General features: G+C 34.7%; 2 protein-coding genes across 6 annotated transcripts in view; one reads left to right on the top strand and one right to left on the bottom strand.

Moving 5' to 3' along the window:
- The first annotated feature begins 9,825 nt into the window (after positions 1–9,825).
- LOC116004520 (APETALA2-like protein 3) lies at positions 9,826–14,440 on the top strand. 2 transcript variants are annotated; one of them, XM_031244602.1, is made up of 10 exons: positions 9,827–10,750; positions 10,893–10,918; positions 11,048–11,078; positions 11,166–11,253; positions 11,410–11,555; positions 11,706–11,750; positions 11,858–11,961; positions 12,088–12,197; positions 12,308–12,424; positions 13,897–14,440. In XM_031244602.1, the coding sequence occupies exons 1-10, from the start codon at positions 10,236–10,238 to the stop codon at positions 14,173–14,175; spliced, it is 1,461 nt and encodes a 486-aa protein (XP_031100462.1). In that variant the 5' UTR covers positions 9,827–10,235; the 3' UTR covers positions 14,176–14,440. The 2 variants fall into 2 exon arrangements, with proteins under 2 accessions (XP_031100463.1, XP_031100462.1); XM_031244603.1 differs by lacking the exon at positions 11,706–11,750 and having other exon boundaries at positions 9,826–10,750.
- Positions 14,441–14,646: 206 nt separating this feature from the next.
- LOC116004519 overlaps positions 14,647–23,598 on the bottom strand; it is a 10,592-nt gene continuing 1,640 nt past the window's right edge. For 2 of the 4 annotated variants that reach the window (XM_031244598.1, XM_031244599.1), the window contains exons 2-13: positions 23,360–23,458; positions 22,840–22,967; positions 22,592–22,745; positions 22,397–22,506; positions 22,142–22,225; positions 22,019–22,067; positions 21,793–21,884; positions 18,445–18,583; positions 18,071–18,150; positions 16,581–17,983; positions 16,336–16,446; positions 14,647–16,162 (exon numbers count right to left, since the gene is read on the bottom strand). In XM_031244598.1, the coding sequence (XP_031100458.1) occupies positions 15,591–16,162; positions 16,336–16,446; positions 16,581–17,983; positions 18,071–18,150; positions 18,445–18,583; positions 21,793–21,884; positions 22,019–22,067; positions 22,142–22,225; positions 22,397–22,506; positions 22,592–22,745; positions 22,840–22,967; positions 23,360–23,452 (3,015 nt within the window). In that variant the 5' untranslated portion in view covers positions 23,453–23,458 and the 3' untranslated portion in view covers positions 14,647–15,590. Of the gene's footprint in view, positions 16,163–16,335; positions 16,447–16,580; positions 17,984–18,070; positions 18,151–18,444; positions 18,584–21,792; positions 21,885–22,018; positions 22,068–22,141; positions 22,226–22,396; positions 22,507–22,591; positions 22,746–22,839; positions 22,968–23,359; positions 23,459–23,598 lie in introns of those variants that run through there. The other 2 variants (XM_031244600.1, XM_031244601.1) reach the window with 2 other exon arrangements.

The raw sequence follows: 23,598 nt of genomic DNA, 5'->3' as shown, positions 1-23,598 counted from the left end.
TTAATCAGGAAAAAGGGTAATTTTATTAAATAAAACTTAAAAGATACAAAGAGTCTTAGGTATAGATATTGAATTGTGTCTTAAGTTAAGAAACATTTAGCATCACATAACAACTTATAAAAGCTATTGAAATAAATTAGAAACTAAAAGAAGCACGGCCGGTCCATGCTTGAAGGGGCCTATAATATAAAGAAATATGGAATTTGATTTGTCATTAATGTGATTTATATAAGTTGTGAATGAATTGTACAATAATCACATTAATATTTACATATGATATTTGATGTTTAATTTTTAAAATATAAATAAATACAAATATTGTGAATTAACTTTAATTTTTTCTAACATAAATATTGAACACTCATAAAATCTCAAAATTTTTGTGACCATATAAGTACAAATGAATATGGAGAAATAAAAAATTGGTATATATACACTATTCTCGTGAAACGAGATTTATACCTGAAATGTGCTTGTCATAGTCTTAATCTTACTGTTAGTTATATGGCGCATTCTTGTGTTAAATCAATTTTATTTTTTTTGCAATTTTATTTCATTGTTGAAGAGTTTTTTTAATCTTATTTCATGTTATTTGATATTATCGTTTTTTTAGTTTTATTAAATTTAAATTTTAGCTTTTTTATATAAGGTCCATTTTTTTAATCTCACCCCGGACCTATAAAATATTTGGACTGGTTCGGAAAGAATAGCCGAAAATGTTTAGTTTTTCACTGAATTTGTTTGTCGGCTAACAGATATTTAGCTTTTATAATTAAAAAAAAAAGAATGATAATGTTATAAAACTAATTTAAAAATTATAAAATAAATCAATACAATTATCAAGAATGATTTAGCCATATGCAAGTAGCCAATCCAAAAAAACAAAAAAGGAATTAGCAGACCAACCGATATATATTGCGTTAATTGCATTAATTGCATGCAACATAAGTAGCTGCAACAACCAACCAATATATATTGCGCTGCCAATCATTGACATTCTGAAAAGGGCATTAGCAGACAGACATTTTGAACATTGGAGGGAACAAAAATCTACTATACTTATAAGAGACAAAGACAGTTAGGTTTAAAATTGATAGAAAAAATGACGGCCAAATTATTTAATCAAATGGATGGTTCAGATAAATTATTTAATCAAATAGATGGTTAAGATAATTCAGATTAATATTATTAATAGAAATTACTTAATTTAACCTTACTTTTATGATTATACATTAAGCTTTCCGTTAAATATTCTCTTCTCCGTTAATATTTCGCTAACTTTTAACTTACCCATTAATTTCTATAAGAAAGGTCTTAGGTTCGAACCTCATCTCAATCAAATTTGACATAATTAAGTTTCTCACTCTATTTTACTCTTATTAAATTAAATAAATTAGTAGCTACAACAAAAAATGATACATATGTATTTCTTTAATTTAGAATTATGTGTCTACAATACCTTTCTTTGAAAAAATTATTCATTATCAAAAAAATTAAATTAAATAAGAGAAATAATTTCATTAGTTATATTGTCTTTATTTTCTATCATGCAAAGATTCTTTACATTCAAATTTATCAATTGATATTCATTACATTTTCCATTATCTTATTTTTACAATATCTTATAATTAAATATCAAAGTTATAGTGCAAAATAATGTTATATATTTATTTACCAAGTATTTTATTAACACTACGAAAAAAAATTTTAAAATAATTTGAAGCTAATTATATTAACTACTTGGGGATTGGTTGACAAAGAGAGTACTCAAATAATAACCCAACAAATTGAAGTGGAATCACTCTATTTTACTCTTATTGAATTAAATAAATTAGTAGTTACACAAAAAAAATGATAAATATATATTTCTTTAATACCATGAAAAAAAATAAAAAAAATAGTTTGAAACCATTCATATTAATTACTTGGGGGATTTGTTGACAATGAAAGTACTCAAATAACCCATTACCCAGCAAATTGAAGCGAGAAACAACATTTTAATATCTTTGGAATACATAATATTTTAAAATTTCAAATTTTTATTAATTTATTTAATATTTTTTCTTAAACTAGGGATTTCTTTATCCACAATAACTCATTCAACAATAATGGTTGAACCAAATGAACCCCAAGCAGAACACCTAAAGGAAAGTCCATAGCTCCTAGCTATATCATAATCTCATTGCATGACGTTGTCATCTATGCTACCAACAATATCCGAATTACAAATAACACACTACCAACAAAAATGAAGAGAACAAATAGTAAAGATGAAGACAATGACAATATTACTCAAAAGAGAATTAAGAACCACTTAGAAAAATTCAAATTAAAAGTAGTATTTATTTAGACTATCATTTTTAGACCAAATATTTAGACTATCGATTTTACAAGGTTGCAAACATTTATTCTAGTAATAATTATAATGAATTTTCTATATTATCTTGGATTCATATACTTTGAGTTAGATATTTAAATAATAAAAAATTCGACATTCAATTACCCATGTATAAACTTCTCCTATATAATCTTGCATTGATATACTTTCAAATATTTATTTAAATATAAACATTGGTCATTAACCCATTCGCGCAATGCACGTATAAAACTAGTAGTACTTATAAGAATGAAATATAATTGGGATAGTCGATAAGTGAACAGTTCATATTAAATTTAATTTGGTAAAAATATCGGATGTCAGATGTTGTATGAAAAAAAATAATCATGTCATTTAATTTGTACATAACAATTTATACATTTTTTAAAAAATATTTATTAACTAATGTAAACCAATGAACTATACCAACAACTACTTAAAAAAAATAATAAAAAAATAAATAAATAAAAACCGCAACATTATTTATATGTAAAATTGTGTTTAAACATTTGTTCACATATACCATTGCACTATGAAACAGTCACATATCATTAATTAAACCGTGAAAGGAACATTCTTAAAAATTAAAATAATAAAATAACAATGGCCCCGAAAGGGACGTAAAAGTAAATGGATCGTGACTCTCGTATGTAAAGGTCACAAATTCAATTATTGGCAGCACACTCTCAATCGAGTCTATTACATAGGGTCTTTCTAGTGTGATTTATATTTCCTGTGTAGTTTGTGGGAGCTATGCAAGCTATTACACAACTGTCTATCAAGGTTCATCAATGATTGTAAGTTTTAGTAAAAACAAAGAGAAAATGTCCAAAATGGTCCTCCGACTATGGCCTTTTCTCAATTTCATACCTTAAGTTTCAATTGCACATAATGTGGTCCTTTGACTATTGAAAATTAGGCCAAAATGGTCCTCTGTTAGTCTTGATGTTATCTTAGCGCCAAATATGAGGGTAAAATAGGAAATTTATAGTACAGAGTATTATGGCGTCATTTTAGCGTCAAGTCTGATGTCATGTAGATTATTTTAAATTTTGCCAGTCAAATTGTGCTAGATTATGACTATGAATAATAAATCCAAGAAACACCAACATCGCCAATATCCCTGCAAAAAAACACCCAACAAGTTAGACATATTTCCTTCTGCAAGTTTGTATGGACAAGCCGAAAGAGCAATTCGTGCTCGGCATCGCTAGCACACCGCTCTCCTCCATCGAGAGCCGCGTCGAACTCCGTCGAACTCCTCGTCCAGCTCGTCGCAATCAATGGACTCTACCAGTGAGATTTTGGTGTCGAAGTGGTTGAGTTTGTCCTTAGACCGGAACAGGTAGTTCCGCGCGCCAATCATGAAGATGTAGAATGCGAAGGTGGGGATGATGAGATCGGGGAACAGCACCAGCAGCACCAGCAAGGCGTGCACGAGAATAGTGGCCATCGGGTTTCTCCAGACGCGTGTGTCGTTCGCCCATTTCACCCCATCTATAACCGCCGCGATAACATTGATGATCCTAAACCAATTCGCACGCACCTTACGCATGCTGAACGAGTGCGAGTTCGCGTCGAGCATGTAGGACACGACCTTGCGCCTTAGCGGCGGCTCAGACCGAGGACAGGTGCGTTGTGAGTAATTTCATGGCCACCGTCCGTAATGACTCCTGTTGGACCGCGCCCAGCGGCTGAATGTGGTGCATAATTGGCAGCATTGGTTGCGCATATACGTGCAGGAAATTGAGTGTAGGAGTGAAACGAACAAACCTCGCAGCCAATTCAATTTCCCCCATTTTCTTCAATCCAGCCGGAGACAGCAAAATTAGTTCCAACTATCAAACACTCCGATTGTGACTATAGTGGAGGGATCATATACTCTCCAAGTGTATTGCTCATTCCATATAAGGCACAAATTATCGGAGATTGTACGAGTGCGAATCCACTTGCTGCTGTACTTGGCCACCGTATATGCATCGGTACAGCCCTTACCTCTCATTGTTTTCATCGGCAAAAGATTTTTGCATCCAATGATTCCCATTTCGATGGTACCTACCGGCGGTTTCCAGAGTTGTCTGGCGGTGGGACGATAATTGCTGCACACATGCGCTGCCTCCTCTATCACGTGATATCCGCCGTCGAAACATAGCCTCAGGTGGACTCTACCTTTGTAAACTCTCTTCTCTTCGTTCTGATCTTCGAAAGTGAACCATCTAGAAATCACCTGGCGATCGTCGACGCGGCGCTGGATGGAGGAGAGCGGTATGCTGGCGACGCCGAGCACGGCTTGATCTTTCGGCGATTGACACAGCCGGTTTCTTGATGTCTTGCCACCGCCTGAATGGTGTATAGAGTATATATATATATATATATATATACGTGCCGAGGACGCATGGCAACCGATGAGCCATTCCTTTTTGGCCCACTATGACCATTAAACCTTCAAGATGAAACAAGTGGACAAATGAGATGAATTCCCTTTTTTGTCCTCATATTTAACGCTTGGATGACGGTAGGTTAACGGATGACTATTTTGGCCTAATTTTCAATAGTCAAATAACCACATTAGGTGCAATTGAAACTTAAGGTATGAAATTGAGAAAAGGCCATAGTCGGAGGACCATTTTGGGCATTTTCTCTAAAAACAAATATGTGGTCAATTTTATCATTATTATAAATTTTTAAGTTTGTATGATTTATAAAACTAACCCCGCCCCTTTTCCCCTTATCTCATGTGTAGTTTGTGGGAGCTATGCAAGATTACACAACCGCCTATCAAGCTATTACACTCACTGACCTGGTTCCGTCTTGGTGTGGTCCTCTGATATATAACCCCTCGACACTTAGATGTGGCCCTATTCTCTCCTAGACCAATGTCTCTCGCCCAACTGCTCTAGGACAGGCTTAGAACCGGCAAGTCTTCCACCTGACCCTTCAATTTGAACACCTTCATCCCTTACTTCTGTACATTGGCCTTGACCCTCAGCCCCTCTTCCTTAGGAGTGAGGTCAGTCGCCCTCTGCATGCATTCTTCCTCGTCGTTGGGTTCCTCCCGCATCGATGATATCACCTCAACCTCATCTTGGGGTAACAACCGGGGAACCAGATTATGCACTCATGCCACCAGGTGGCTTGGGTCAGTGCTACTCTTGCTTGTTGAATGGCATAGACGCTTGTCTGGAGGTCCACAGGCAAAATTGGTGTTCCGAGCATTTGCTGCCCTCTGTCACAGTTGTTGTTGATTTGGTCGTGGAGATCGATCAGGAATGTCTACTAGCATTGCCATTGGGGTTGAGGTTGCGAGAACCATGAACGTTGTTGAATCTAGGTTGTGTCATTGCTTTAGTTTGTTTCGAGAAAGATGGGTGTACGTGATAGCTTCCTTGAGAGTTGATCTCAAACTCTCAATGAAAGCACAAGTTGATGATACTAATGTCACCGAGTATGTTTGTAAATAAACAAAATTGTATTGCTTAAGAGTCCAGAGTCTGAATGCAAGTTATAGAGTGTGTCTCCCCTACTGTTACAAGGGATCAGGTTTTATAATGAATAACAGTTAACGGTTACAAGGCACAATGACCTCCTAATAACTACAAGTCTACAATGGTTCCTCTCAATAAGTGTACGTCCTGACTCCTTAGTAATTGAGACACTCTCTTCCATAAGTGCGTTGACCTTCCATAACTCTTATTCTTTAATGAGGTGGTGCTTAAGTGTCCTCCTGCTCTTTGATGATGCAGTGCTCTTGCAACGGCTCCACTTGCTCTCTTTGCTGTTGCTTTTTTTGACTGTTTTTACTGCTTTATTGACATGTAAGATCAAGAATATACTTAATCGGGCTAGTACCTTGTCCAATATATATATATATATATATATATATATATATATATATATATATATATATATATATATATATATATATATATATATATATATATATATATATATAATCATATGAAAACCACTCCTAGGTGAGAATTTGTGCATAAATCCAAATCATTGATCTGCAAGATTTGATGGATGAAAATAAGTGAAGTCATTTTCATAAATATTACAATTTTTTAAAATGAGCGGTGTCATTTTTATAAATATTACAAAATTTTGTTTATTTTCAATCGTTAAATCTACTAAATCAATGGTTTGAATTTGTTTCCTGAGGCATGGTTCTAACCTATGAGATTTCAACACTTTTAAATTTTAACACCCTTTAAAATGTTTCGAAAAAAAAAAATCACCCTTTAAAAAGATTTAAAAGAAACTCTGCGTGTGAGACACATGGCTCAGTTTTCCCTAAATAAATAGACTTATTGTAGGCTATTTTTGGAAGTTATAGATGATGTAGAAAGGAGACCACAATTGGGTGAATCAGACACGTGATATTTGAGGATGCCAAACATTAAAACAAAGGACATGATAAAAGCAAGGAAGTAGATTCAAGAAACGCAGAGCATTAATTAGTACAAGTTGTTCCTTGCATTGCTTTGGAATTCCAGTTTCCCCAAAGGGCAAAGCGATGAAATAATGACGGGACGTTTGTCCGAATTCAATATCATCTCACATATAGAAAAATCTCACATAGTTTACTAATGCTTATGACCAATAGAAAACGTAAATTGTTAAATATGTTTTAAGCGGTATATATACATCCAAATGCTTGTACACTAGTATTCTCTCAACAAAATCAAATTCATACCTCATGTGACCAGCAAAGCCACAACTCTCAACTTATTTTAAGTCAATTGACCAGTTGAGTTGTTCTCGAGTACGACTATAATAAATGAGTTTACTACTTTGAAGTGAAAATGCATTTCATCAAATCATATGTCAAACTGACATGAATTCATACCAAATTTGTCATGAAAGCGTTCATAATAATTAATATCTTACTAAAAAGTTCAAAACTACGAGTTAGAATGAAATTAGAAAAAAAAAAAAAAAAAAAAAACAACACAAAAAGTTCCACAATGTCTAGAAAATTAATTTAGATATGGAGGGGTTGTTTCTCAAAATTATTAAGTAAAGGGAAAATAGCACTTTTTCCTCCTGTGTTATTAAAGTGGCAGTTTTTCTCCCTGAAATTTTAAATTGACATTTTTACCTTTAAAAATAATTATTTCATTATTTTTCTTCTCCAACAAATTATTACTTATATGTATGGATGATCACGATTCGGTTCGAACCTAACCAAACACTGTAGCAATCATACCGAAATAGTATGGACGGTTCTGGTTACGATTCAGAACCGAAAAAATAAAATTAAATAATTGTTGAAACGTAAACCGGAACTGAACCACAGTCATATATAGTGAAAATGATCAAACACTTATTTGATAAATCAGTACGGTTCGGTTCCAATTTCGATTTTGAACCGCCAATCAAAACTTATTTATTTATTTTTATAATTTTATTTCTTATTTAAAAATAGTCTAAATTTAACAATTATTTTATTTTATTTTTTCGGTTTTGAATTGTAACCGTAACCGTCCATATTTTTTAAGTGCAATTGCTACGGTGTTCGATTAGGTTCGTATCGAACCGTAATCTTCCATGCATATTAGTAATATAGTTGTTTGGAGAATAAAAAAAAATGAAATAGTTATTTTTAAGGGAAAAAATGTCAATTTAACATTTCAGGGGAAAAACTACTACTTTTAAAATAAATGAGGAGGAAAAACTGCCACTTTAATAACTTAGGGGGAAAAAGTGCTATATGCACATAACTTAGGAGGAAAAAGTGTCATTTTCCCTTAAGTAAAATTCCAAAACTGTATAACATGTTTGTAGGCCTAAACCTTTAAGAATCAAACAACTTACAAGTAATTCCCAAATAATTATGTGACTAGAAATTGTTGCGATTTTTTCTTGCGCGAATAGTAGAGAAAATCTACGGTATTTCTATCGTAAAGTTTGAAAGAAGTTTTAGGTTTGTATAGAATATTATGGAGACACTACTTCCATAGTATCCGATACAAACTCAACTTTTTCTGTTCATTTTAGGTTATTTGCGGTGTAAAAATCAAATATGTGTTGATTAGCACTTTAAAAGTTTTCAATAATTATTTGGTATGGTGCTAAAATTAATTAAAAAATAATTTTAGAAAATTATTTATAATATTTTAAATAATTATTTAAAATATTCTAAATATATGAACAAGTCTATATTCACAACTTATATTACTTACAAAATTCTAGTTACAAATTTTTTATCTTTATCACATGCAGAGTTTATTACCAAAATGGTCCCTCAACTATTGCAAAATTACCAATTTGGTCATCGATAATTTTTTGTGCCCAATTAAATCCCTCGACTTTGAAAATTTTAACCAATTTGGTCCTCCGTTTATTTTGCCGTTAAAATCGGGACCAAATTGATAATTTTTGCTATAGTCAAGGGACCAAATTCGTAATTTTGCTATAGTCAAGGGACCATTTCAGTAAAAAATTAATTACCAATTTGGTTCCTTGATTATAACAAAATTATCAATTTGGTCCATTGACTATAGCAAAATTATTAATTTGGTCCCGATTTTAACGTCAAAATAAACGGAAGACCAAATTGGTTAAAATTTTCAAAATCGAAGAACTTAATTGAACACAAATAATTATCGAGGATTAAATTGATAATTTTACAATAGTCGAGAGAACATTTCGATAATAAACTCTCACATGCATATTTCTTAACTAAAACTTACCATATGTAGAATTTTTCTATTAAAACTTGAAAACCAATTTTAGAATAATAGAGAAGAAAACAATATATAAATCTTGAGTGGACCCACGCAAAACCAAAGGAAATACGCAACTGCCTACACCACGCATTTTTATTTTTATTTTATAGAACCATAAGTATTTAAAATTTTGAATTTAATTCAGCCGGTGAAATCGACCAATTTATTATTAATTTATAAATATAAAAATAATATTTCATTGAGAAGCGTGTAATAAAACTCGTGAAACTAATAATATTGTGTGGTAAAAATCAAACATTATTTGTTTTACTAATGATTCTGTTACAATATAATATTGTAAAGAGCCACAGTTATGTCGTTCGACTATAATGAGGGTATTTGATAAATAGTTATTAGCGGATTGAGTTAGTGAGTTTGGTTAGTTGATAGCATTACGTGATTGTAAAAAGATATTTGGTAAATTAAATGTTCGCTAACAATTAAGCACATACAAAATGATTTTCTTAAAAAACTTTTAAAAAAAATTGTTTTGAACAACTTTTTAAATTTTAACGTTTTACAATAATAAATTGTTACAAAAAGTTAATTAATAACACTTATATTGATTGTTTAATTAAGTCAAATAACTAATAATTGTCAATTAAATTAAAATTAATTAATAAATTAACTATGTTACCAAATTGGCCAATGTCTTCCCCAATAAAAAGTTAAAAGTTTAAATAAAAATAAAAATCTCCTACGTTTTCTTCATGGTATCATACAGTCGGCGATGATTCCTGTACGCATTTCAGCTCCTCCTACCCTCTCTCTCTCTATATCTATATCTATACCTATATCTATATAACATATATTATAGTCCGATGATCAGGAGGAGAGGACAAGATATTTTTCCGATACAGTTCATCGTGCGTTTAAGCATATGAAAATTCCGATCATCGGCGTCTATAGAGGTTCAAGTTTTTCTCCGTTTCTCTCATCCGATTCTTCCGCTTTCTTTTGTTACACAGTTGAAACTGGAAAAGATTCTTTGATCGATCCATATATACTTAACGCTTAAGCTAACGGTTGTATATACAGATATACGTGTGTATACGTGCGTATATATATATTCGGTTTGATCGCTGTGTGTGGATTAATATTTACGGAGTTGAGAGTTGAGAGTAGTGATGTTAGATCTCAATTTGAGTGTATTGCACTGCGACGAGAGTGCATATGAGAGGCTTCGGGAAGGTTCCAGAGCCGATGAATCCGGGACGACGAGCTCGCACTCGTCGCAGATGAATGCCAAGGTATCCGGCAATGCCGGTGTGGAAGACACCTGCTCCACGCGCGGCCGCGACGTGTTTTCCTTAAATTTTGAGATCCTCAAAGCCGGGAGAGGAAACGATGACGGTTACGAGAATCGGCCGGTGACTCGTCCGGTTTTCGTGACGCGGCAGCTGTTCCCGGTAAGCGACGGCGAATTGAACCGGAGCGAAGCATCCGGGCAGCCTGACAGGGAGGTGAATCTCTCTTTTTGTCAAGTAGAGGTCGGAAGGGTACAGCAACAGCAGCAGCAGCCGCCGCCGCCGCCTCAGCCGCAAAAGGTGAAAAAGAGCCGGAGAGGGCCGAGGTCTCGGAGCTCACAGTATAGAGGAGTCACTTTCTACAGAAGAACCGGTAGATGGGAATCGCATATCTGGTTAGCGATTTTTAATTATTGGATTCATACTGATGATATTATGCGTTTGTATAGAATCATATATACTAATTTTAGTTATCCTGTAAATTTGAGCTTCTATTTGTTAAGGAGTACTTATTTATATACATATTAATTGATGCAGGGACTCCGGCAAACAAGTATATTTGGGTATGGAGAGAGCTAACTTTAACTACTCTTCATTTTGGGTTAATTTCCTTCGCCTTTTTTTGGCACTTTGTACTGAATTTCTAAATTGGGAAATTTTTTTGATGGTTTTATTGTGTTGGGTTGTGATAGGTGGATTTGACACTGCTTATGCTGCAGCTAGGTAAATTGATTGATTGATTTGTTATGCTTTTCAATCTCCAGTTTCATAGTAGTACTTCCCTGAAATTTCTTAATCTTTATGTTACAGAGCATATGATCTAGCAGCACTTAAATTCCGGGGAGTTGATGCTGACATAAATTTCAGTATAAGTGAATATAAGGATGGAATGAAACAGGTTAGAAATGATATTTTTTTTCACATGAATTTTTTCAGATCATTGGTGCATACTGCATAGTCACCTAATTGAACTTACTGTTGGAAATGATATTTGTTTCATATGAATCTATTGAGTTTTCTGGTAAGGGTTGTGAAATTTGTGCTTTTACTGCAGATGAAAAGTCTGAATAAAGAAGAATTTGTACATATGCTGCGCCGCCAGAGCACTGGTTTCTCAAGAGGGACCTCCAAATTCAGAGGAGTGACACTGCATAAATGTGGCAGATGGGAGGCTCGGATGGGGCAGCTCCTAGGCAAAAAGTAAGCAACTTAAAATCTATGGTTGATTGTCAGTATCAGTGTAGTTAAAAATTTTAAAAAGCTAGTTGGGTTGAACCCTGACAAATCTATTGAAGAAGAAATAATTGGGAACCCAGTATTCATAAAAGGGATTGGAATGCTGCATTGCAGGTATATTTATCTTGGGCTATTCGACAGTGAAGTAGAAGCTGCAAGGTCCTAATGCCAAAAGATCATATATTGTCCTCTCTCTGATAATTTGAATACTACCCTCAATTATGCATCATTCAACCAATATTCCCTTTTTGTTTTCTGCAAATCAGGGCTTATGATAAGGCAGCTATCAAATTTAATGGGAGGGAGGCTGTTACTAACTTTGACCCCAATACATATGATGGGCAAACACTCTCTGACCCACTAAATGAAGGTATATGCCTGCCTACATTCATCAATCATCATATTTTATCTAACTGCAAGACCTTAATTACTGGAGTACAATAATACGAGTACATGAAACTCTGCACTTATGAGTTGTCTTGGCCCAATAATGCAGGTAGCCAGCATGATCTTGATTTGAACTTGGGGATTATAACCTCTTCTCCTAAAGAAAACAGGAACACAGGAAATCTCCAGTACCACATGCTCCATTCAGGAACATCAGATGTATATTCCAAACTATATGTCTACATAATACTCCCCATGAATTATTCATGTATTTGCATCATTTTCCGGTAGCTAGAGTCATTGATTTCTTTTACGGTCTTCAATGACAGATGGATAAATCTGGCGAAACAAAAATTGTTAGTCCAGATCTCAATGCAAGATTGATACCATCTGAACAACCTCAACTGTGCACTGGAGTCTATTCAAATGTCTATCCTAAATCCGAGGTAAGCTGTGGACTATTCTTGAGAATAAAATTGCTTACCTTTGGGTTGTTTTATACTTTCACTGCATATTCTTTCCCAAGCAGAGACTTGTTTTTAAATCAACTGTCTCTTGTGCTGCGAGTTTAATAGTAATATTACCAATGAGTAATATTACCAGTACGCTCACGCTATTCTTTATTGATATGACATACTGTGAATCTGTGATTGGTTTTGAAAAACAAATGAGCTATAGTTTTTATTCATTTCATTTATTAGTCCAATAAAATTTGGACATGTGACAGAAGTTTTACTTTCTTGAAATACACTTAGGGTGTGTTTGGTTCGCACGAGGGAATAAGAATCAAATACTTGATAATGGTAACGGGTTTTGGTAAAAGTATTTTGGATATTTGGTAATAGGGTGGAATTGCGCTTGTTATACTGTGAACCATGGTCGACAGAGCTTTGTGGACCATGGTCCGAAAACGGCGCCGTTTTTTTAAGTAAAAAAAAAAAAAAAAAAAAAACCGTTACATTTTAACAAATCTCATATTTTTTGTGTGTTCATAACAAAATGAAACTAGAGTGTATCTAAAATAAAACTGTGTCGCATATTGTGTTTATATTATCAAATGAAACTATAATTGAATTGAAATGATACTTTAGTTGTGTTGAAATGAAACTGCAGTATGTATAAAATAAAATTGAATAACATGTCTCACACAGTGTATATAAAATGAAACTAAATAACAGTTTCACATATTTGAGTCTATAATGTCTAATAAAACCATAGTTGAATTAAAATTATAATTTAGTTGTGTTGTAATAAGATTATAGTGTGTATAAAATGAAATTTAGTAACATGTCTTACTGTAATAAGACTACTGTATGTATAAATGTCGAATGAAACTATAATTGTGCTGAAATGAAACTATAATGTATATAAAATGATACTGAATATATTATACAAGTAAAGCTAATTACACAGAACGGGTTCTGTTTCTTTTCATTAAAAGAAACGGCATTGTTTTGGACCATGGTCCACATTAAAATTTGCCGTGGAATTGGAATGATTACTAATATTGATGTGTGATTATGTATGACCCTATAATGAAAATAAAGATTTTAAAAATATAAAAATAAAAAATTAAGACAATTGATCCTAATATAATAACATCCAAAAGCACCAATATGAATATAAAAAAAATATCAAAACAAATATCTAAAAGCACTAATCTAAACTTAAAACTCAGATAACCAATAAGATAGAAAGATACCCATATTTAATTAGGGAATGAGTTTTTAAATTAAGGAATAATCAAATTTCATAGTTGTGTTTTAAAAAGTTATCAACCAAACATTATAATTTTAATTCTCATTTCTAGTATGTAAACCCATGAATAAAACACACTCATATTATTTTCGGTGAGTTTACTTTTGTTGTGAAAGTCTAGTCTAATCTAATCTTAGGCTATGTGCTTAACGATTGGCAGCAAATGGCAAGTGAGAGAAGGATGGAGATGTGTTCTTCACAAGGACCGCTAAACTGGGGGAGCCAAAGACATGGTCACATTAGCACTACAAACATGGTAGCAATGTTGTCGGCAGCATCATCAGGATTCTCAACTCCAGCTACCACCAAGTCTGTTGCTGTTTCAACTTCTCCCATGACAGCTCCCAAGGTGACATCCCTGAATCTTTGCTTCGCGTACCCCAATGCATCAACAAATACACCTGCGGAATACTATTGCCAGGTCAGGCCAACACAATAGCCTAACGTCTTCTATTGACCTATTGATTGCGGTAGATTGTGACTCTTTTGTACAATTACTGTTGATTGATCACATACAGCTTTTGTAAATTCAGAGCATTATATGCATTGTAGAGCAACAATGATAGCCAAATGAAATATCAAGATTAAATTTCAATTGCAATAATAGGTCTCGATGTGACATAGCACAGACCTGGGGGTGTATATAGATGCCAAAGATTCATCTACAGCAATTCAATGCTACTTACACAATTAAATTCTTGTTTTATAAGTGTTGTCACCTTAGTCATCGAGTTGTAAGCATAGACCACTAACCTCCATGATTTTTATTTTTTAGTTTTTAAATTTTCTACTAATTTAATGGGAGTATAATCGAAACATAGAAACTAAATTCACTATTACCTAATAACTCAAAAGAAATGTGCAATTCTCCCATATTCATATGCTGGTGGCATTTGCCAAGGGAAAGTAATATCAGCAACCATTGCACACTGGTATTGTTCAACCATTTTACTATATATCATTATAATATCTATTCAAACTTTTCACAGCAGACATCATATTGAACATGCTATATGCTATATATAGTATGAAGAGTTTTCAATCTCATCAATTTTGGCTCGGGTTTGTATAGTGACCTAAACAATCTCTATCAAAATGACAAACTGGTTCCTCCCGAACCCATTTTTGCCATAACTGATGTTTAGCAATGTGTCCCGGTTCTCAGCATGACCAGATAACAGCAGATGAAATCCAACCCTCTTTAGCATCCTGCATAAAACCTTATTGAGCCTCGACTTCAGCTTCTTTCGCCTGGGTAATCTTTTGTCAGAAGATTATGGTTGAAATCAGTGTGTACAGTCATTTGCAAGTTGTTTCCTCTTCCTCGGGACTCAAAAACAGTACAAATTGGAAAGGAATAAGCACAATTTCAGAAGTCCTTTGTAACCTCAATGTCAAGTGAACCTAACCATCGATAGTTCCAACCCCTTTCATGTCTGTTGATTAGTATATGTGAAACATCTTTCCATCATTACAAAGACTAATCTTCTTCTCAACTTCCCAGGCCTCAAACAGTCGAAAGCAAGTATAAAATAACAAATATGCACCACCAAGTGAAAATACTACTAGAGAGTAAAGTCACAAGCTTAATGCTGACCTCTGACCAACCTTTTTCAAAAGGCTAGATTCTTTACCAAACTTGAAGTATAGGTCATTCAGGCACTCACAAATCAGTCTTCCCATCTTTGGATGCAAGTCTATGAAGTAGCCAAAATCAGCGGGTTGTGTTACAAATGGCAATTGAAACATCCTGAGCATGGAAAGGTCAGGTTGTCTTAGCAATCCTATTGTTCACGCCATGATTATTTCATCCTTTCTGTTGCTAGCCCAACCAAAAAGCCTCTCTCAAGCACCTTAGAACCCATAAGTTCTATATAAATTGCCTGAATTAGTCATACCAAACTTAGAATCCTCATATCCAGTATAGAGCTTGTTAAGACCCAGCCTTTCTGTTTGAAGGAGCTCAGATACACCCAAATCATTTTGACCATTAATCCTGTTCCAGATGTCCCAGTTGCCATTTGACATAACAGAGCTCCTAGATTCAGGAACACTGACTGATGAAAATGCGGAGAGATTACTGGAGAGAGTTTGCTCCAAAATCCCAGAAGGAATTCTATAAGCATCACCAAAGGCAGAAAAACTGTCCCCAGTATCAGGAAATCTCTGGTTCTTAAGTGGAGAAAGTGATCTTTGCATTAAAAAATGAAGTCTTCCCTCATTTTCAGAAGTGCTCAGTTGCAGAGGAAAGCCTGAAGTCACATTTAAGCCTGAGGCATTAGAGCCACTTGGAACGTTCCCTTTATGCACTGCCAAAATTGCAGGATCTATAAACTCAATATCATCCTCATTGCAGACCATATTTCCAGTTGGTGGAGCCTGATATTGATTCCTCAACATAGGAGTTTGAAGTGAGTAGTTCCCTACTAAGAAGAATGTGGTCATAAAATTGAACAAGAAAGAAAGATAATCAAATTTCTATAGTTTTTGTTTTCAAGAATTTAAAATCCCAGTAGGATATGCATACACCTCTAGGTAGTAGCAGTGTTTCACAAACAAAAAGAACAAATGCAAGTGTAACCAAGTTTAGTAAACTAACCAGGGAGAGAGTCAAAATTATTCTCCATTCTATTATGAGACATAAAGATTGGCGGTGGAGCTCTGCTAGTTGCTGAAAATCCTGGTGGGGCTGACATCTCAGATCTTGAGACTGATTCAAGATTTCAGAGAAAGAATGGGATTTAAAAGCACATCAAACTAACAAATAATGTAATTCAAGCCCCCCACCCCAACAGATCCACGCAAAACAATAACATACAACAAACTGAAGAGTATGTAACTTGCCTGATGATTTGTGGTTAGAGAGAGAAAGGTAACTGTTGGAAAAACTATTAGAGTCCTTATTTACTAGAGAGAAACCACGCCGACTGGCAAGATTATCTGGTTGAAAGCCTCTGCTAGTGGAGAAATTGTGGCTGGGACAATTATTAAAACCTTGCTCAATATAACAAAGAGATGGTTCCAAATCAATTGTTTGACTTATAGGTTCCTCCTCTCTTGCAAAGGAGAATCTTGACTGATTACTGCTGTGTAGCTTGAATGAGCTTAGTGGTGGTTTTTTATCAGTATCCCCTAACAACTTGACCAAGTTCTGAGGCGAAGTTAATGGCTCACTCCATGGATCAAAATCTAATGACAAAATATTTGATATTATACTACTTTCTTCCATATCTTCTATGATATTGCGGCTAGCACCTGTAAGTCCACCTTCAAAGCTTTTCATTTCCTTCCTCTGATCTACATTAGACAATGAGAAGCAACTTCTATCGGTGCTTTCCAAAGCAGTTTTACAGGTAGCTATGTCATCCCGATATCCATCAGAGATCCCTTGTATACCTGAAGACGGTAATATTGAGTCAAACTTCCCTACAATTTGCATATCAGATTTAATAGATCCAACATTGTCAGACAGTAGAAGACACTGAGTTGAAGAATGAAAAGACTCTGATGAATTTGGATTGTGGCTTCTGTCAGTACTTGATTCTGGTTCCCTAGGCCTTTGGTCATAAGCAGATAAAGAATTATCTCCATTTCCACAAGTAACATCCTGTATAAATGAAGTTTGCAAATCCAGTCTCGAATCAGATGTATCACTTGTTATGTGACTCTCATCAGAGTACACTGCAACTTTGCTTTCTATCTGGGAACTCAATGGCTCCCTTGATTGATCAGTAAAACTCTGTCGCGACTTTTGAAGTCTATCAATACTTAATGACGACATATCTGGGCATAATATCTGAGTGTCAATTTTGGCTGTGTCATCTGAATCCTTTTGAGAACCAGGTCGGTTAGACTTCATAGAGTGGTCAAAAGAACTTGTAGGATTTGATGGTTTAATTGAATGTCCATCTTTTTCCTTAGAAGCAGGGTGACCATGAAACTGACTGTTCACAGATGAACAAGAAGGAAGTACATGTGTGCCAAGGGTCTCAGTAACATAGGCTTGATCTGCACCAGCATACTGGTTTGCAGGTAGTGAAATCTTTATTTTGCTTTTATCTTGATTGTTGCTGCTTTCTTCACCACAGATTAGCTGCTTTCCTGGATCAGCATTCAAAAATGAGCTCTTTCCAACTGCTGTGGAGAATTTCACTGCATCGCTACACTTGTCAGGCTTTGCTCTGAGAGATCCATTTGAGCATGGTAAACTTGCAGATGGTGGTTGGCTATTAGAGGGACGGGTTCCCCTAGAAAATGTATACATTTATGCATATTATATATATATATGCTAAATGGAAATAAACAACAAAAAGAAAACTCATAGGACAATGTACCATAGAGCTCCAGCTGGAAGAGCAGCAGATCTACCAGAGCTACTATTTGGGGGAGAAACTCTGGCACTTGTAGCTGAAATCTGTATAAAAGGTGACAACATTATGTATTCAACAGACTGACAGAGATAAGCGTGCATCAGAATTAACAACACTAGATCAAATCGGCAGCCAAAGTGTGTGCCAAAATAGAGAATGGAGTATATCCTAAATTATGCAAACACGATGCCAGAATATTGAAACAAAGCTCTCATAATATGATGAAATGCTTCAATAATTAGGACCAAATATTTGGTTTTCCATCTTTATGCTGTCCTACCTCTTGCCTTAAAAACAAAGAGTAATAAAATGAAGCATATGAAAATAGAAAATCTTACATTTAGACTTTTACTAATAGGTTTCCCTGCCAAAGCAGCAGAGCCATTATGGCAATAATCATCAGCTGGTGGTGGTAAAAGAGTCCCTGACCGCCGCTGTACACAATTTGTAGCACCCGTAATTTGTTGAACTCTACTCCTTTATAATAACAATTCAAGTTAGTAAAGCTACCCAATAAACAGCTGTAAAATGCTAGAACAAAGCTTTTTTCATTTTGATATGCACATACTAAATGATAATCGCGAATTAAAACGGAAACCACATATAAGTAGCACTGGATGAATCAATTATGATGCATAAACTAAAACCTTCAAGTGCACCCACATAACCATGATGTTCATCTAGAAACTAAGAAAGCCTGGGCTATAATAATATTCTGTGTACAGCAATTTTCCAAAATATGGTAAATAAGAAAAGTTTTTGCTTGCATGTGGTGCATTTAGACAGTTAATAAACTGTGTATTTCACATTCAAGAATGAGATGCAATGACACATTTAGCTAACATGAACTAGAGTCACTTATATATTAAGCAACACTTTGTAGGATTCTGTAAATGCAACATCATGTGTAGCATTAATAGAATGCTACCAGTGTATTAAACAATAGCAACAGGGAAGACAGTTAAGAAGGAACATTTCACATTTTCACTTCTCAAGTGATGCAACCAACTAATTAAACAACAGCACTATGGAGGCATGTTAAATGAGGGGCATCAAGGAGCCCTTCACTTCTCAAGCAAAATGGACTTGAGGCTCTGCATTTGATCAAAATGGTTTCTTTTTCTTAAAATTGTTCTTTTTAACTAAAATTTATAAAAGACATTAGATTTTTCAGATGTAGTAAAAATAACTCACAATTTAGTTAATTTTAGATTTAATAACTTGTTGCCTGCTATCTAACTTTTCCCTCATTCTTTCGATTTAGAACTCAAATCTACCATATTTATAGTTTTTGTTCATACTTCCATTTCTTAATCTCCTAGCTCTATCAAACTATTCTTAATCAAATTGATACAAACTATTACAAAGAGAACATTGGTCCCAAAAATTTATTTATTTATTTTTTAATCAAGTGTATGTTATAAATTTTATTTAAGTAATAACTTTAGGAAACGAGCAAATAACTTATTGTGAGCAAATATAAAATGCAAGGCAGTGCAAGCATCCTTATTAGCACTTATTGAATTAGCGTCTTTCTAAATGGTGCTTTAATAAGTTGGTCAGAGTCACATCTAAGGAAAGAGTTTTTTACATATTTTATCCTTCGACTTTTGGGGCATTTCCACCAGATAACTTGCCGGAAGGACTAGAAGTAGACGGTAAAATAAAAAATTAAAAAAAATAAATAAGTCAATATGGACTAATAGTAATAATAAAATTTTAAAAAGAAAAATGATAGTTGATAACTATAGGTGGAAATGCCACAAAAGTCAATGAACATTTATTTGGCTAGAAAACTCGCTAAAAGGACTAAAAGTGGTAAAAGATTTTAAAGTTGAGTAGTTGATGACTAATAATGGAAAAAATGATAGTCGAGGACTATAGGTGACAATAGCACAAAATTCAAAGGACCAAAAGTGGAAAAAACTCTTTATAGGGCGTTTGGTTAGGGGAATTGCAATTATTTTCCTCGCTAATTCCAAAAGGTGAGAGTTCCACTGTTTGGTTAGAGGAAAGAATTTCAACTTCCTCCATTTTGTGGAATTGGAATTCCTAATGAACTCCTAAGGATTTAAATCCCATGCTTGTTGGGAAAAAAATAGACTTGTTTGGACAAAAATACCCCTCCACAGCATAGCATCTGCCACAAGTGGTTTCCGGTGCCTCTCACTACGTTTCTCCAACTCTATATATCCAATTCCCATCTAGCACTTCATCTTTGAACACGGCACCTTCACCTTCTCATTCCCCTCGTCCATCTCACTCAAGGCGAGAGAACAAATCTTTCAAAATGGAAAAATTTCCATAACACCACCACCAAGGAGGGCAAGTACATGAGCCCAATTTGGAAACATAATGAGATGTTGCGACTCGCGTGGGCTTGGAGGGTTTAGTACCAAGGTGGCTTTTTGGAGCTTCAGGAAAAAGGCAACAAGGTATCAACTGACTCCGCCAAGGAGAGTCCGAGGGAAAAGACTTGGGAGAAAGAAGATAAGTTATGGAGTTCTTGAATAGGCACGGAGCCAACAGAGATGCCAAGACTGTGGGACAAAGGGGCATAACATGTTGGGTGAGTTTAGGAAGATATTCACAGATTGCTTGCTTCTTTTCAAGCTGACGAACGGTGGACTAACAGAGTAACAGGAGGTCCAAATGTGGAAAGATTTTGATAGTCCAAAGCTAAGAGTCACAGGAACTTTGTTGGAATTAACTCCATTGCTTCATATCAATGTTGCCAAAATCCCGCCTAGGCGCGGGCTGCCCGCCTAGCATATCACCATACTCGGTGGTCTAGGCAGCCAGTCGACTAGGTCGCTTAGGCGCCGACCGCCTAGGCGCCAACTAGGCCTTCTAGGCACCGACTAAGCCACCTAGTCGGCCGATTAGCTATTATTCTTTTAAAAAAAAAAAAAAAAGCTATTTCATTCAAAACGACATCATTTTGAGCGAAATAACCCTAAATTGTTCAAACTCTAGATGTTTTTTAGGTTAATGTTTAATATTTTAGTATTAATTATTAAAGTATTAAATAGTTTATAATTACCAGTTTTAAAAAAAAAATTAAACAAATTTTTAAAAAATAAAAAAATTCACGGACGCCTAAGCGCCGATTAATCACCACATAGGAACCCTAGGCGCTAGGTGCCCCCGGGCGCCCGAGGAGCGCCTAGCAATTTTTTCAACCATGCTTAATATAAATGCAATGCCAAGAGTTTTTGGTTGCAAAATACAAATTTTGGAAATCAACTTTTTTTTTTTTTTACTAGTGTCTCTATCAATAAAATAAAATGGATGCTTTCATTCATCTTCAAGCTGTAGAATGAGAATGGGGCAGATAATACTAATGGAATCAAAAACCAATTGTTCATGGAATACAATTGTAGCCGGATCCAGTTTATAAAAATCCAAAAAGGGGCAGTTTATGCTTATGGAGGGACTAGGGTATGTCTTTATCAAAGATCAGCTTGAGATCAAACTGTTAAGAAGGCGCTTGTCAAAAGTGCAAATAATGTTTAAAACAAATGCTATGTTTTAGAATCAGGCTTTTGTCAATACTCCTGTTTGTCACCTTCCGAAACTAGTGCTCTCCCCCCTTACTGATATCATTTAACAGAATCTGGTGACAGTGACAAAATTTAAAAATGAAAAAGAAAAAATAATAAGAGATGGATGAATAAATCATGTACCTTGTGTAAGCAGATATCACTTCATCTTTAGTAAAGCTATCTTCTTGTGACCCAATTTCATGCAAGTAGAGACAATCAGGGTTTGTGCAAGGCTAGAGGAAATGCAGGAAAGAAGATTAAAAAGATTCACTATCAGAAAATATTTCAATTATTATTTTCAAATGTGTACCAAAAAAACAGGGTGACAATTCGTTTTCATTTGCCCAAATTCATTCAGAGGTCATACCACGTTTCTAAGCCATGCATGACAGTATTTTGTGGTTCCAAAGCATGCTCTGGAAAATGGAATTTCAAATCAGTGAACGATCATACAGGGAAAAGCACATTGTGAATCAAAGGTTGCAATCACCTTAGAGGTCTGCCATCCAAAAGAAATCCATGTACAGACTGGATACAGCAAACTGCTTCCTCCTCTTGTGTGTAGGTAATATATCTGGCTCGAAGGAAACATTTCATAAGAAAAAGACTCGCTGAGATTTATTTTAAACATAGGCATGCAGAAACCAGTAAGACAAATAGCAGAATAAATGAAAGACAAAAGCAGATTGCCACTTTATTTGGAAATTAGTCAACAATAAATGTAGGCCTCAGGAATAAAACTTACACACTACATGTACTATTTGCAAATTGCTGAATAGCGCCAGCTGCTGTTCGTGATATAGAGACCTTCAAAACCCTTCCATACTTACCAAAATATTCCTTGCTCTGCAACAGCTGCTTAAAGTATCAAGGGCGTTTAGTCATGAAGAAAACCAAGTGGAAAATTATTTACAAAGAGTTAATGAACAACAGTACGCACTTCTTCATCTGCTAAATTAAGCGGCAACCCCACTATGTAGACAAGATTCCTTTGGATTACTCGCATATTGTTAAGTTGCTTCCTTGAATCAGATGTTTTACATTTGGTCTTCTGTGACTTCAGCTTTTTCTCCATATTCATCTCAGCCACAATCCTGCAAAGACAATGAATGATAAAGAAAAAATTTACAGAACCATAAAAGTCAATGAGATAATATCTAGCATAAATCCCTCAGTTCATAATATTACTTTTCACAGTTTGGCATCGTGCCAACAATTTTTTCCTTGTTATAAGGAGTACGACATGCTGGACACCTGCCCTCCACCGCATCCTTCTCAGCCATGTCCATAATGTGATGCCAGCACCAAACACATATCTGCAGAACCCCAATACAGAGCATAATAGTTCTACTTGTAAAAGAAAATGGTGATTTAAATCTAAAAGTGTAGGTACAAGTAAAAGAATAAATTTACTGGTCTAAGAACACAATCTTAAAGCACCATATATCATCACATCCTATGACCTATATACAGAGTATTATGCTGGGATGGGCAACATGTGAAATGGTGGGGATCATGGGGTGGCATGATAAAATGACGAATCAAGGCACCAGTTCAATACTTAAGCATAAAACTTTCAGAAATTGACAGCACAAAAATTTAAAACATTTGAGGTTGTAATCAGTAAGCTAAAATAGAGCACAAATGGTTAGTTCAGTTTCAGATTCATTTTAATAGAATAATCAAAAAATAAAAAAGAATAACAAACCTCATAACCACATTTGCAGGGTTTCAATTGTTGATCTGTCGGGTCCATCTCCTCAGCACAGAGAGGACAGGTCTTTTCTCCCTCGTCACTCATGGTTGCCTTTGCAAAGGATTGAAACACGAGTTAAAATAAAGTTCTTGTCCAATACACATAATGAATTCACTAACAGCTATATATCTAAACAGCACCAAAAAAAAAAAAAAAAAAAAAAAAAAAAAAAAAAATTGCTTAAAAAAAGA

This window comes from Ipomoea triloba, chromosome 14 (assembly GCF_003576645.1).
Source record: "Ipomoea triloba cultivar NCNSP0323 chromosome 14, ASM357664v1".
Taxonomy (NCBI): Eukaryota; Viridiplantae; Streptophyta; class Magnoliopsida; order Solanales; family Convolvulaceae; genus Ipomoea; species Ipomoea triloba.
This window is presented reverse-complemented; position numbering and strand designations above follow the sequence as displayed.